This window comes from Erythranthe guttata, chromosome 10, assembly GCF_056151865.1.
Source record: "Erythranthe guttata isolate IM_541 chromosome 10, IM_541, whole genome shotgun sequence".
Classification (NCBI taxonomy): domain Eukaryota; kingdom Viridiplantae; phylum Streptophyta; class Magnoliopsida; order Lamiales; family Phrymaceae; genus Erythranthe; species Erythranthe guttata.
The window spans coordinates 17,994,630-18,010,973 of NC_142542.1; the positions used below are offsets into that span (position 1 = coordinate 17,994,630).

At 32.3% G+C, this 16,344-nt stretch overlaps 2 protein-coding genes across 2 annotated transcripts; both read right to left on the bottom strand.

Moving 5' to 3' along the window:
• Window positions 1-1,262: 1,262 nt before the first annotated feature.
• On the bottom strand, window positions 1,263-2,779 carry LOC105958112 (F-box protein At5g07610). The gene is made up of 2 exons (XM_012982114.2): window positions 1,671-2,779; window positions 1,263-1,579 (listed from the first exon to the last, which is right to left on the bottom strand). The coding sequence occupies exon 1, from the start codon at window positions 2,759-2,761 to the stop codon at window positions 1,715-1,717; it is 1,047 nt and encodes a 348-aa protein (XP_012837568.2). The 5' UTR covers window positions 2,762-2,779; the 3' UTR covers window positions 1,263-1,579; window positions 1,671-1,714.
• A 4,234-nt stretch (window positions 2,780-7,013) lies between these two features.
• LOC105958111 (F-box protein At5g07610) lies at window positions 7,014-8,502 on the bottom strand. The gene has a single exon (XM_012982113.2). The coding sequence runs from the start codon at window positions 8,382-8,384 to the stop codon at window positions 7,227-7,229; it is 1,158 nt and encodes a 385-aa protein (XP_012837567.2). The 5' UTR covers window positions 8,385-8,502; the 3' UTR covers window positions 7,014-7,226.
• Between the last annotated feature and the right edge of the window lie 7,842 nt (window positions 8,503-16,344).

A 16,344-nucleotide genomic window follows, 5' to 3' on the forward strand; every position in this document is an offset into this window, starting at 1 on the left:
TATTATTAGTGACAACCCGTTTAATTATTTAATTAAATTAATATTAATACAATTAGAGGATGTGGGGCAAGGAGAGGATGAAGCCGCTCCAGATCTCGACAACAACAAGGCGACGCCGCTAAATCTAGGGCGGACGGCGGCCCTCCGGTCTCCCCCCTTTCTTTCTGATGGATGAGCAGATCTGCTGGTATTTTTTTATTTTTATTTTTGTTCTTTCGATTTTTGGAAGTCTTCCTGGAATCCTCGTCGGAAGACCGCCTCCACCACCGGTGTAATGGAATAGATTGACTTCGAGGAGGAGGTATTGTTTGGGAGGCTCGTTTGTTGAAATTGTATTCGTGTTACTCAAAAAGATGTAGTTGTTTTCGTTACGGTTGTAGTTGGTTTTAATAATAGTCGTTTTTGTTGGAATTTTGGTGTGTTTTTTTGCTTTTGCTTTTGTGGATTTCAATAATTTGTAGTTGATTCAATATAGTTGTTTTCGTATAGCAATATAGTTGTTTTTCACAACAATATTATTATTTTCATTACTTTTTAGTTGGTTTGAATAAATAGTTGATTTAACAAATAGTTGTTTTGGAGATGTTTTGATTAAATAATTAGTTAATCTTACAATGGAAATAATATAATATATAATTAATTTAATAAATTGTAAAACTGATGTATCATTGTTTTAATACTAATTGTTTTAATAATAGTCGTTTTATTGGCATATAGTTGTTTTAACTGAAAACTAAAATATTATAGAAAAAAAATATTTAAAGAAAAATATTAAAAAAATTAAAAAAAAAAGTTTCTTTTAAAAAATTATTATTTTTTAAAGAAGAAATAAATACAAAAACGAAAATTAAAATTAAAATAAAAAAAATAAAAAAAATACATCAAACTAGTGGATATTGGTAGTGAATAGTGGGAGGGTAAATTTGAGAATAAAAAAGAATGGGTTTCTCACTAATAGCCCATATATATATATATATATATACATATATATATATATATATATATATATATATATATAGATTATTATCATTATTATTATTATTAACTAAATGGTTAATAGTCTATAATAATAAATATTTCTAGTATTTAAATAGAAACAAATCTATATTACTTAAATAATTCATAATATTATAAAATATTATAATAATAGTAATAGAAAAATTAAAAATATATATAACTAGAGTTAATTATTTATTTTATAATTTTTTTTATTTTCCTATAAATAATTTTTAATAAAAAATTAGATGATTTGAATAAAAAAATTAAGTAATAATAAAAAAAAATTAAATGAGCTCGAACTCGAGCTCGCCAAAATTGGCTCGAACTCGGTAACATGGACTCAAGCTCGAGCTGGCCAAAAGAGCCGAGCTCGTCTCGTTCCCACCCCTAATTATAATGCATGAGACGTATGATTAAGAAAAAAAAAGTTGTTAAACACCCAATATTACCACTGGAAGAAAAAAAAAATAAAGAAAAATAAAAAAACGATTGATAAAAACTAGGGCTGATGCGGTACGATTCCACGTCACATTATGCAATTCCTCCCTCGCACTTGTTGATTTCCTTGGGTAGGCATTACCTGCATGGTATCATCACAAAAAGTCGTTAAGAAGCTCAAGTCAGCTTTGTACTTTGTAAAATAGAAGAGTTAAGAGTTACGAACTGCGTACCTTCGATATAAATTAACAAAACATAAAGTAAACTAATATTCGGTTCAAACGGGAGCCAAACTCTCAATGAATTGATAACAAAACTTAGTCTCGAATTGGAACTCATCCTCTTTATAAATCGTACTATTTGCGAAATTACACAAAACCTCAAATCTCTTATCGAAAAACCAGTAACGAACAATCGTCCCCGGTGCATGGAGCAAAACCGAAGAATCTTCTTCCTTGTCGCCCCTCGCGATTATTCCCACCACCCGAAGGCACCCAATAGCCTTCGACACCGGGTTCAAGTCGGCCCGGTATTTCTCGACCCAACCCGTGTTACGATCCGGTGACAGCTCGTATACAATCAAATACTTGTTTTCGTAACCGAAATACGTGCGGACGCAATGCGCGTTTCCATCTGATTCCACGATGAAGTTATTGTTGCCGGACGACGAATCTGGTTCGCCCCGAGGAAACTTGATCACACTCATCTCTTCCAATTGCCGGGTTTTGACGTCGAAGCGGTACGATTTCGAACCGGGTCGGATCCAATACACCCCATCGTTACACGAAATGCCGGCCCAGTATTGAAGGTCGTGAATCGGAGTGTAGTTGATCTCTACGCCTGTGATATGCTGCCACGTGTCGAGCTCTGAGTGGTAGATCTCGATCCAGAGAGTTGAGCAGAAATTAGGTCTCCTCGTACATATGAGTTTGTAATAAGGGGAAATCGAAGGGTCGAATGAAAGTGACAGCCCCCAAATCCATGCCAGCCGGCCTTCGTATTCGTCGAATTCAACCTTCCGTGATTTTCGCGTGGTGGGGTTGTACACGCGGTAGTGCACGCGCGGGAACCCCAATCGCGGGTTTCCGCACTCGAGCAGCAGAAGGCCGTGGCTTGATTGGAGGATTTTGGTGTGCGGGTGTTCGAAGGTGTACGGGAGGAAAACCCTGGTGGTTGGGTTGAAGGAGAAGAACTCCGGCGGCTGGGCGGCGGTGGCGAGGATGAAATTGGGTAGGGTTTCGGCGATTAATCCCGTCAGCAAATCGTCGTTTTCGGTGATTAACTCCGCCGCAGCTTGGGGGGAACGTGATCCCTTGGCATCCATCTTTTCTGTAGGGTTCTTATAAGCTATTTGTGTATATATAAAAGTAAGAAACTACGATCTAAGAAAAATCCTTTATCTACTATTTCTTAGCCTTTTATTCTCAACAAGTTTTATACTTCCTCCGTTCCTAAATAATTGTCACTTTTTTTTTTTTAAGATTAAGAAACTCAATAAATATATTTTGATTTTAGAAAAATCATATAAAAATGACTAACACAACCTTCATTATTTAATGATTTATAAGTGAAAATTAATGAATAGAGTTTCATGAATAAGGTTAAAACAGGGAAAATGCATGTAATGCAATATTGGAAATCTAAACTGACAAATAATATAGAACAAAAATATTTTTAAAAAGAGACAGTTATTGTTAAACAGATGGGGTAATAAATTAGATTTGCAAATCCTTTAGCAAAATCCTAATCATTAATAGGGTCTTTCTAGGGTGAGATACCCCATGTTCTAAACTTTTATGAGATATGCATTAATCACCATTAATTTTCTAAGATTAAATCTGGACCCTAGAAAAATAACATGGCTTGTGTTCTAAAAAATGAAGTAATTTACCAAATTATCCTTCGATTATTTTGTTTATTAAATTAATATAAAATTGATTAACATTGAATTGTCTAATTTACCCCCTACTATATTTTAATTAAATAATTAATTTAAATTCATTGTGAATGAGTTTTATTTGATAAATAATCGAAAAAAATGCATTCATTGGAAATCAAACTTGTAACCTCTTAATACATTTATCACTCCTAACCATCCAAGCACATTAACTTATTATGAAATATTTAACCATAATTGTATAAATACTGTTAATGCAAATATTAATTGCAACATTCATTATTATTAAATGGTATTAAATAAATTATTAAAAAAAATAATAAAATAAAGTTTGAAAAATATAAAGAATTGCAGTTCAATACGCCAAACATCTATCATTAATTATATAATATTAGAAGTATTAGTAAAAACCACAATTTAAAAATGTAAAGAATGCTCAATTAAATAAAAAAAATGCATAACTTAATTCAAACTCACTTATGTTATTTAGTCGATAGTGTGGCAAATCCAAATAAAAATTAAAATAATATGTTTATTTAGAAGAAGAAAAAATTATAACTCATTCCAAGTAGTAGTTTTCTTACTTTAAAATAAAATTATATACTACAAATACTATATTGTGAATTTTCTTTTAATATTTAATTTAATCAACTAGTAAGATTTGAATCGATGAAGTACAAACCCTTTCAATTAGTAAACATTATTCAAATATTTGAATCAGTTGCTTAACTATTGACATAACATGTTACAAAATTGATTTAACTATTTATAAGTAATGTCTGCTATATATCTTTTTAATTCAATTTTGTCATAAAAATAATAAATTTAATTCCTAACACATGTACGAACCCAATCGTAAATCATAATATTTTATCAAGCGTAATATTTGAACCAATTAAGCTCAAGTCCTTTCAATTCGTAAACATTATTCAAATATTTGAATCGATTCATTAGCGCGTTCAACTATTGACAAGAACGTCTTAATCAAATTAACTATTATTAATTAAAGTGTAATACATTTTTAATTCAATTTTATCATAAAAAAATAATTCCTAAATTACGCAAGAATCAAATCATAAGATTAATTAAAGCGTATGATTTGAATCAATTAAGCGCAAATCCTTTTAATTTGTAAATATTATTCAAAAATTTGAATCGATTAAGTTCAACCACTGACAAGAACGTATTAATCGAGTTAACTATTTATAATTAAAGTCTACTATCCTTTTAATTCAATTTTAACAACAAAATAATAATTTAATTCGTAAAATCGTAAGAATCAGATCGTAAATCGTAAGATTTAATCTAACCATGAACCGATTAAATCTTACGATTTTTACAAATTAAATTTTATTATTTTTTATAATAAAATTCAATAAAAAAAAGTTACTAAACTTTAACTATACACAGATTGATTAATACGCTATTGTAAATTATTGAGTTTAACCGGTTCAAATATTTGAATATTGTATACGAATTGAAATGAGTTGAGCTTAATCGATCAAATCTTTGAATATTGTTTTTGAATTGAAAACACATGAGTTTAATTGATTCAAATATTACGATTTAATTAAATCTTCCAATTTACGATTCAATTCAAACTTCAAATTCTTTCGAAACTCATTTTTAAATTACACGAGTTGAACAACCCTTCCTTAGATTTTTAAATTATATTATATAAAGATTTGTTAGTATGGGATATTTTTAATATGTAATAATAATAATTATATGAGAATTAATAATTTATTTAACATTATTTATATAAGTTTTATAACCATTATAAATTGTAGCTTTGTGATATATATCCGTATTGTTAGTTTATTGTCAATTATGTGTTGTGTCTTAATGGTAAGTATTCATGTGTGTTTTCAGATGGTCACGAGTTCGAATTTAGTTTGATGCAATTTTGGATGGGTGGTTTAATGATTTTTACGAATAATGATATAATTGACATTATAAATTTTAATTCAACAATAAATATGTATTTAAAATTGCATTAAAAATATAGAGGGTAAAATTGACATTACATTAGTAATATATAATGGCCGATTTTTTGAAAATATTAATTATACGAAGGGTATTTACGACAATACGTAAATGAGGAAAAAATGGATTTTTTGGCAGGGACACGTGGCGCAATATAAAGGGGGTATCTCATAAAAGTTTAGAACATGGGATCTCACCCTAGAAAGACCCTCATTAATAGTGTTTTAGGGAAAAAAAATTATTTTGTTAATAAAGATGTTCATATAATAAATTTTTTTACAAACAAATCCACACATGGATCAGAGATTTGTATACGACTAGAATAACAACTCACATTTTAATATGTTATAATTTCATTTTTTAATTTAATATAACCTCAATTTGACCATAAATTTTACAAATTATTCAATTTTGACAAAAAACACAATTTTATTGACAATTCCGTCCGTCACCACGGGTCTCCATCGTTGAACTCTTTTTTTTTTCTTTTTCTTCTTGATTTTTCCACCACCAATTTCTTTTTTTTTTTTTTTTTTTTTGAATTTTTTTCGTTAACATATTTTTGCCCCCGTTTAAACAACAATAGTGTTGTGGTTGACGGTAGTATTAACTATATTACTGTTAAACAGAGTAAAATTAACTATACTACAGTTTAATACAATGATATTGCTATATTAATCTCTAACACAATAATATTAACACAACAAAAGTCATTATTATTGTGTAAAAGAGTAATACTAATATGTTGACCGTTCAACAAAGATAAACATAATAAAAAGCCAAAAGAATTAATATTACTGTGGTTGACAGTAATATTACTATAACAACAGTAATATTACAGTCAACCACAGTAATATTATTGTGTTTACAGTAATATTACAATAATAGACAATAATATTATTATGTTACTCTGTGAATAACTCAAACAAAACAAAAAACCCAAAATAATAATAATATTGATGTGGTTGACAGTAATATTATTGTGTTTGAAGTTATTACTGTCAACGACAGTAATATAATTACGTTGACTTGTCAACAAATCAAACAAAATGGAAAAAAAATCCAAGAAAATAATAATATTGTAAGTGACTCTAATTGTACTGTCAACGATAGTACAATTACATAAATGTTACTGTCAACGACAGTACAATTATATTAATGTACTGTTTGTTAGTTAGTGAAAGTATAATTACTATAAATGACAGTATAATTACGGTCAACATTTAGCGGCGTAGCGTAAAAAAAGGGATAAAAATTTTATGAGAAAAAAACTCCTAAAAAAAAGGCAACGCCGGAATTCGGCGGAAAAAAAAAATACCCTCGTTTTTTTTTTCTTTTCTTTTCCTAGCTAGGTTAATTTTACTATATTGATAAATGTTATTATGTTATTTTGACCTTGAAATTTGTATATCATTTTGTGGGCTTTCTAACTCAATTTGAATCCTTATACTCAAAGCTCATTTGATTGTGTATTTGGCAAAATTTTATACTTTTACCTCCAATTTCAACAGTAATGTTATAGTTACGATATTTTGAAACTCATGCAATTTGAATCTTAAATTTGTATATTATATAGTTACGATATAATTATAAAGATCAAACCTTAAATTTGTATGTGTGTGATCGTATCTCATAAAAACCGAATTTATTGGTTCATGTTCGGTTTTTGCCAAAAATCGAGCCGAACTGATCCATGCTCATTGATCTTAACTAACACAATGCGCACATTTATTTGTATATTTTACCAAATATAACATCTAAAAGATCAAACCTTTCGAACCCTAACGCCGACCGTAAACACCATATAAGTATTTTACATGAAACAATCAAAATTTAATCGGAGAAATTAACTAACAAAAAAGTTACCCATAAACATGCACACAAGAATCGTACGAAAATTCGTTATTCAAACACGAGCCAAACTCTCGACGAACTGATAACAAAAATGCCCGCGAAACTGCAATCCATCACCTTCTTTGTAAATCTCACTCCTATTTCTAAAATCAACCAAAACCTCGAAACTGCCATCGGAAAACGTGTAACGTATAATCCTCCCCGGAGAGTGAAGCAGCACCGACGAATCTTCTTCTCTCTCCCGCCTAACAATCCCAACTAACTCGACCGGATCGTTCTTCTCCGCCAATACAGACGAAATCCGACCCAAATCGACCCGGTACTTATCGTACCAACCCGAATTATCCTCCGACAACTCGTACACGAACATTGATTTGAATTCGGGCCCCACATAGGTGCAGATAATATGCACGTGCCCGTTCGATTCCATCACGTAGTTCTTGTTCGTTTCGCCGTTTCGTCTCCACGGAGTTTTAATCCGCGGGAGGTTGTTCATCATTTTACCCTCCGCATCCGTTCGGAGATTGTAGTAATAGGATCTCGAAGTCGGTCGGATCCAATATATACAATCGTTCCGGTAAATCCCACTCGAGAATTTGATTTTAATCGGAGTGAAGTGTAGTCGGTAATTCCACGTTCTGGATTGCGAATCGTAAATGTCGATTGTGGGGTTGGAGTATTCCCAATTCTTACCGGATCGGACGCAGACGATTTTGTAGTGGGGTGATCTCGACGGGTCGAAAACCAAGCAGACGCCGGAGATAGCCGCCTTGTTCTTCCTCTTGGCGTCGATCAGAGTTCTCGACCACCGCGTCGTGGGGTTGTAGACGGCGTAGTGTTTCTGGCCGTACTTCGATTTTCTGCACTCGAGGAGCATTAGGCCGTTGGTTGATTGCAGGATCCTCGTGTGTCGGTAACGGTGATAGAATTTTTGGCGGCGGAGGGTTTTGGTGGCGGGGTTGAAGTAGAAGAATTGGTGCGAATTTGACCGGAAGATGAATAAAGGCGGGGAATTGCCGCCGCCGCGGTGGGTGGCGTGTTGGCGGACGAAAGAGGGGGCGGAGATGAGGGTTTGCCAGTGTTTGCTTACTGACTTGAACCGGAGGAGGGATGTTGCCGGGAGGTGGAGGAGGATTAATTCCGTCAGTAGATCGTCGTTGCCGGCGATTATCTCCGCCGATCGCCGGGAATGTGGTCTTTTGGGATCCATTTTCTCTTTGTTAGGGTTTGTGAAAAAGATGTGTTGAGAATTTATAAATGGCTAATGAATATTGGGAGTGATTCGTATTTCTCTAATTATATATTTATGATTTATCGATGATTATTTATTTTTTTTGAATTTTGAGGAAGCAAATCTGAAGCTGGATTGCATTTTTCAAAAATTTCTGTAATATACGGAGGTGGGTTTGTGCCGTTGCGCGCAATTAGGAACTATTTTGAATTTTTTTGAATTTCTGTTTGGGTAAATAGCACTTAAGCCCTTGTAGTTCGGATATTTTGCACTTATGGTATGAAATTAGGCACTTGAACTCCCTTGGGAAACCATAATTTTGCATAATGGGATTATGTGCATAATTTCATACCATAAGGGGGTCATGCGCAAAATATCGCAACCACAAGGGGGTTAAGTGCCATTTACCCTTTCTGTTTTCGAAAGGTAGAATTTTGGGAGTTTATTGCATTCACTATCCTGTGAATTTCGAAACTGCGCATTTTTCCTCTATAAACAAATTAGCAAATACCCCCATTCCCCAATACTTATTTTTAGGATGCTCACTCGACTCATTTACCTTATGCCAGTTGACCAATCATGAAAAGACGAAAATGACCTTCGGTGATTAAGATAGCCATTGTTTTTACTGGCCCATTTCACTCGTTCATCTTCTTCCCATTAGCAGAACAATGGAGACATCACCATCACCACTATCTCTGCTCCGCCACGGCCACACTACCACCAGCACCACCTCTACTCTTCGAGGCCACACTACCACCAGCACCACAGGGTTCAAATCCGCCACCGCCTTCTCATCCACTATTCACGCCGCCTATATATGCTCCAACCCTATGTCGAACAACCCAATTATATCATCGTACTCAGGAGCGAGTCCACTCTTGGGCAGGAGTGGACTCAAGCACACCATCAATTATTTTTTCTCACTATATTATATCTATATATTTATTTAGTCCACTCGAAATTAAAATTAACGCAAAAAGGTCCTAATTTTCATTATATTATTGTTGAGTTCACCAAATATTTATTGTTTAGTAACACTCTCTCTCTCTCTCTCTCTCTCTCTCTCTCTCTCTCTCTCTCTCTCTCTCTCTCTCTCTACTTCAATCCTTGAATTGTTAGATGCAGTGATATAAGTACTTCAAACTTATACAATGAATAGTAGAATTCGTTGTTAAAAAAAATTGAAGCGAATTTGTTATGAAATTGTTGGTCGATTTGTTGATTTCATATATATATATTTTATATAATACATGGATATATATATTTTATCAATACATCTTAGCATCTTTAATGGAGAATATTCTGCTGGAAAATGGGATGAACGAGTGCTTGAGTATGTTGAACAACTGTTTAAGAAAATTCGGTAACCGCTTTTGAATAAGTTATCTTAAGTTTGATCTGATTATGCCTATTTATCCAAATCGAATATGTTTTGATCATATAATTAAGAAAAGCCATTAATTTATGTAAGTTTTCGCGGTTAATAGATTATTGGCTAAGTTGTTTGTCGTTAGCTATCACAAAGTGCTCGATTTTTTATTTTTTTTTCATTTGTAAATATGAAGATGTTCTTCAAGATGTGAATTGACATCTATTGTTCATCTGTTTTGCTTTGTTTGTTCTCTGTGATAATAGGTTTTGATTTTTTGTATATGGACCAAGATCTTGGACACAATGGATAACTGTTTCAGTGAATAATATAAATATTATATAACAAATTATATATTTGTTATATGAATTCATGGTATGTTTCCTCTTGAAGAAGATTCATTGTTTTTTTCCTCTTGAAATCTTTTCCATCGTGTGCTAATTTGATACATTTGCAGTCTAGGAGGATTAATGTATTCATTACACACTATGAGGGTGCATTTGGATGGAGGGATTTGGGGAGGGATTTGATTTGGGGAATGGATTTGAAATGACTCCAATTTTGGAGTCATTTGAAATCCACCACTGTTGCTCCAAAAACAACTAAAAAGGAGGGGTGGGGATTTGAAATCCATCTCCAAATCCCTCAATCCAAACAAGTCCAAGGGATTTGTTATTATGAATTTGAAATCCCTCCCCCAAATCCCTCCATCCAAATGCACCATGATTGTTCATAACCTTATTCACTATCATTTACAAGTTCTTGAATCTTTGGTATATGCACTTGTTGATCAGATGTTCTTTCATTTTCTTTAGTAAGTTTTATAGTGTGTTAATCATTTGTTTTTGTTATTCCTGGAGAATGATGCTGATGGCAATATGTTACATGCTTTTGAAGACTGAAGTTGGTTGGTATCGTGTTTTTATGAAGGTTAATGATCATGTTTTTATTTACCTTTTGAATAGTTAAGTAATTTTTTGAATCATCTCTTGCAGGTACGTTCTAAAGAAAATTCGTCTCTCTAAGGAGACAGAATTTCAAGAACAAAGAGTGCCACGAGGTTATTTTTAAATACTTGCGTTCTTGAGTGTTCCGGAATTACGTAATTTGTTTTTTCGAGTTTGAACTATTTTGCTAGTGGACAAACATATTGTTCAATGAATAATGATTGTCCAAGAGTTAGTTCTAATGTAGGCCTGTCTATGTTTGGAGACAAGGTTAATTCCAATGCTATGCCATTGGTATATAGTTGAATATAAAGATGTTTGGGTCGACAAGGTATTATGTTGTTTCGTTAATCTTGATTTTCGTGTTTGAAAGATTTTTTAAATTTCTGATATATTTTCTGCAGGCAGGGCCGGTTCTGAGGGGAGGCGAAGTAGGCGGTCGCCTAGGGCCCCCGATTTTTTTCAAAAATTTGGGGACCCCAAATTATTTTATATACACTTTATATATTAGTAATTATTTTTAAAAATTTATTATATATAATATTTTGAAACATTGGTTCTAAAATAAATTTAAACTAAAGATCAATAGATATTTTTTTATAATTTCTTGACCTTGGGGCCCCTAAATATTAATTTATAATGTCTTAATTACTTATTTTTATTCTAAAATAAGAATCAATATTTATTAATGTATTCAAGTTTATAAATATTTTTGAAGTCTATTGCTATAAAAACTATAAGTCACGGCAGGAAGTGAACCAGCAAATCATATTGTTAATTTTGAATTTTTGTCCATATTTTTAATTACTTTATATTCATACATTTCAAAAAATATTATGGGGCACTGCCCCCGAACCCTCAGAATCTTTATTTTCTTCATTTAAAAAAAATATATAATTTTTTTTACTACATTCAATTTCGAACACTATTAATAAAAAAAAAATGGTTCATCATATAGGGGCCCATGTTTTCAATTGTTCTTTAAACCTCGCCTAGGGCCCCCGAATTCCCAGGAACGGGCCTGTCTGCAGGGAAATAATATTTTTTAATTTCGGCTAAATATAAATTGTTTATATTTGTTGATCTTTTTATTTTCAATTTACAGATTCTAAAGTACAAAGAATGTTGGTAGGAGAAAGGATATCGCTCGACTGAAGGAAGGACGGTGTCTATATATTATGTAGTTTATTTTTTTAATGTAAGTTTCAATTTGATTTTATTGACTCATGTATTTTGTATGTGTAATTGTACGATATATTGCAATACAATTTTATTTTCGAAATCATTGTTTAGTTCTGTGGAATTGTATTATTAGTTTATATAATTTAAGTATGAATAATATAAATATTATATAACAAATTATATATTTGTTATTATTATTTTTTTTTGTGACGAAATAATTGTCTCAATAGATATTATGTCTCATGTGACAAAATAATTTGTCACAAGAAGTAAGTGAGAAGATTACTTCATGTGACGAAAAATATTTTTAGTGACGAACAAATTTTGTGACGACCACTTCGTCACAACAATAAAACATTATGTGACGAATTTTTCCTTTGTCACAATATGTTGTGACGAAAACTTCAGTTTGTCACATAACACCTTTCGCGATGGGACCTACGCGATGACCCCTGTGACGAAAAATTTTGTCACCTAAATTCTTTTGCGACGAAATATTGAGTTTTTGCGACGAGTGTTTGCGTCACATAAACCAGTTTCTTTTGTAGTGTTTTCAAAAGAAGTAATAGTTTACTAAATAAAAAGAAGTCCTACATCTTTTTTCGAGGGTGCTGCCTGCGAACATTTAAAAATTTAAGCCCACCCTGCAATTAATTTCTAGAATCGCGCAGTATCATTTAATTTGTATTGATTGCTTGTTTTGTAGTCGAATTTAGATAGGTGGTTGTTTCTTGAATTTGAGTCCTAGTTTGTTCCGGCAGTTTGGCTCATCAGCAAAGATGAATGTGGGGTGGGGAGGGGGATTGGTGCTAGCGGCGGAATAGGGGTTCATAGCTAGGGTTAAGATTTTAATCAAGTTCTGTAAACTTGCAATTTAATCCCTTAAGTTTCTGCAATGTTTTCACAAATTCAGTTTAGTCCTTTTAGCTTTAAAAATTGTCTATTCAAGGACTGGACTTTTCTTATATCAAAAACACATGAAGGATTTTTGCCTTCGACTAATAAGTACAAACGGTATTTACTGATTTTTTTTACGATACGGGGGAATCGTGCAGTTGCGAGTTTCATAGAGATAATAAATGCAATAAGCTCAAAATTTATGGAGGCCATTCATTTATCATGTTCGAAAAATCAGAACATCCAAACTATTGTCATTTTGAATCAGAAATCAGAAACTTATGTTCTTAAACCCTAGAAAAACTTTTAACCTGTTCTTTGAAATTTGATATTAACAAATAATTGTTTAAATTAAAATATTTAAACCCGATCTGTTGTCGTGACATCGTTTACGCCAAAATAATACAACTAACTCTATTAATTGATTTGAATCTCAACGCCAACTTATCCATCTAACTGTTTTGTCGATATAGACCGAAATTAATTGATTCCTTGTTTGGCGAGTAGTTAATCTATAAATTCTTATTTTTTCGCATCAAATATTAGTTGAAATCCCCAATCGAAAACTACGGACCAGTACAAATAGTAGTTTTTGTACCATTGCGATTAATTTTGTAAGCAATGACTAAAACGAAAAGAAAAAAACGATTTACATGTCAAAAAAATTCATCAAATCCCGACGATTCGTAGTTAATTAATTTGGAAACTACGTTAATTATTATTATAGTTTTGATAATCCCCCATATTGAATAATACATAAAGATATATATCTTTGAAATTTATTTATTTTTAGGTTAAAAGATGGCCAAGTGAGGAAGGAAATCTATTCAATAAATTTTCAGCCATAATGTTACATATTGTGACTAAATTTCTTCTACAAAATTAATTAATTTAATTAATAATAAAATAAAAATAATAAGTAGAGAATATTAGAAATAGAAGTAATGTTCACCAACTGTCCTAAATAATAAAAAGGAAATAAATAAATAACATCCAAGACACAATTGTATAAAAATCCAGTCTTGGTTGGACTTTTTGCATGGTAATAAAAATTAAAAGTTCATAAAAAAAATTGGTAAGTAGAGGCAATGGCAAATCCATGAATGTTATTTCCTCGACATAAAAAATAGTAATTAGAAGTTGCACAAAAAAATTTAAATTTTTTTTCCTTAATAGCCATTCATTTGAATATCCAATTGGATTCTTGATATTTACAATCATAAAGTGTGACATTACAAACTTTCTCCAACAAGAGGTTCACTAGCCCTATAAATATTGCACCACCATTTTCCAATGTTTCATCAAATCAAAAAAACAAACAAGAGCAAAAGTTATTATACACCCCCACCCCACCCCACCCTACCCTACCCTACCCTAATGGCTTTGGTAACACACCAAACCCTAAAGAAGACATACTACTACAACTTCTTCCCCACCAAAGGTGATGAAGATTCGGCCGCCGTCGCCGCCAATCCCCACCCGTTGGGGTCCCGCCGCAACCGAATGCTGGTCGAGATGCGGGATCTGTACCCCCCGCCGGTGGTGGACCCCAACCACCCCTGGCAGATCAAGAAAACCCTGAATCACTACGAAATCTCATCTGGCAAGATTGTAATTTCCTTTAACGACACGTTCGAGCATATTCTCCGGTATTGGAACTTCTGCATGGCTAACCACATAGCCATTTTAGGCCATAGGGTTGCGGTGGCCGTGTGGGATGTGACGAACGAGAAAAAACCTAAAAAGTACGATGGGAACGAGGTCTATTTCCAGATAACTCCGAGTGAGAATTGCATTCTCACTTGCGTGGGGGTTATGAGAGATAGGAACTTCAAGATTGATGACTACATTGGTCTCTATTGGGATCCGAAGGAATCCAACTTTCGTATCAAATTGTTCTACTCGTTTACTCGATGATGTTTTTTTTATTTTTCACTTGGTGTTTGATGTAATCGAAGTCATTTTTCGAAATGATTTGAATTTGTTTTCCCATTATTCCAATTGAGTGTAGCAATTCACATACATTGAAAGAGCAAGGATACAACTATTGTTTGTTATTTGTAATAAATATGTTTTGCTATGAAAAATTTCCATATATGGTTGTCATTTTCAATAATAATGAAGATCCTAAAGAAATGATTTTGATTCATGTAAATGATATTTACCATTTTTATTATTTTTCTATGTACTTTTTTTCCAAAATTTTCAAAATTCAAACAAAACGAGATGCATTTTAAGAAATTTTATCGCTCGTTATAGGCTGTACATGAGTTGTAAAAGTAAAGTATTTTACAATAAATTCTTTCGAAAAAAAGAGGTTCTTGACATTAAATTCACGCGCAAAATATAATTTTCACAATAAATATGAACAAATACGATTTCCTAAAAAACACAACTTGGAAAATAAATGATTTCCTAAAAATTGACGCTCGTCCAATCACATCGTATTGAATCGCAACTTAATTTTTTGGCTGTCGTATTTGGTACTGCATCTCGTATTTCATGATGATATACACGTCGTGCATGTACTCATCAATTTACGAATCTATCCTTTTATTTTATTTAAGGGAGATTATTAACTTATCGCGCGAGGTTATGTCGTTATATTATTTTTTTTAGTTAAATTTTAATTTTAATTAGTTATCTTATAAAAGGATAAACAACAGTTAACCCCTTGTGGTTTGACTGTTTTGCATATTACCCATATCTGGTTCGATTATAAGCACACAACTTCCTCAAGGTTTGACTGGTTCTATTACATTCATACCTGATGTTTGTGGATTTCTTGATTTCTGTAAATTATTTGAAGTAAATTCATAATGCATTTGATTTTGAATTTAGAATTTGTGATTCTATCTTTTCCATCAAGATTTTCAGTCCTTAATCATGATTAAAAATGATTAGTACTTTAATCCCGTATCTTAAAATAGGGTAAATTACAACCACCTCGCTACGGTAAAGTCTAATTACCAAAAAGTCCATATTTTTATGAAATTACATCCAAGTTCAAATTCCTGTAATTTTTAAATTTCTTACATCCATCCCTACAAGAGGGAAAGTAAACGAAATAGGGGCCTGACAAAGTGACGGAGGCGGCTAGGGAGCGGGAAAGTGTCCACTGGAGAGAGTGTGAAAATATTAAAATAAAGAAAGAAGAAAGAATGGAAAATTACAATTTTTACGCCTCATATTTGCACCGATTTCACATGTGGTCCTCCATGTTAAAAAAAAAAAAACCACTTTTGGTCACTCATGTTTCAATAATTTTAACTTTTTTGGGTATTTCCGTCAATTTACCGTTATTTCGTCACTTAAGGCAATAATCTGCACACACTTGATTCTATTAGTACTAACAAAAATTTGACGAAAAAAACTAAAACTGTTTAATTTTTGAAATATGAGAGACCAAATGTGTTTTTTTCTAACATGAGAGACCAAATGTGAAATCGGTGCAAAAATAAGGAATGCAAATTGTATTTCCATAATTTCCACAACCCTTTCTCTAGCAATAATCTGTCCAATTAAATAAAAAAAAAGTCCC

Excerpts from the sequence above, each read along its gene's own strand:
- LOC105958111 (XM_012982113.2), bottom strand. The coding sequence starts at position 8,384 with ATGGATCCCAAAAGACCACATTCCCGGCGATCGGCGGAGATAATCGCC.
- LOC105958112 (XM_012982114.2), bottom strand. The coding sequence starts at position 2,761 with ATGGATGCCAAGGGATCACGTTCCCCCCAAGCTGCGGCGGAGTTAATC.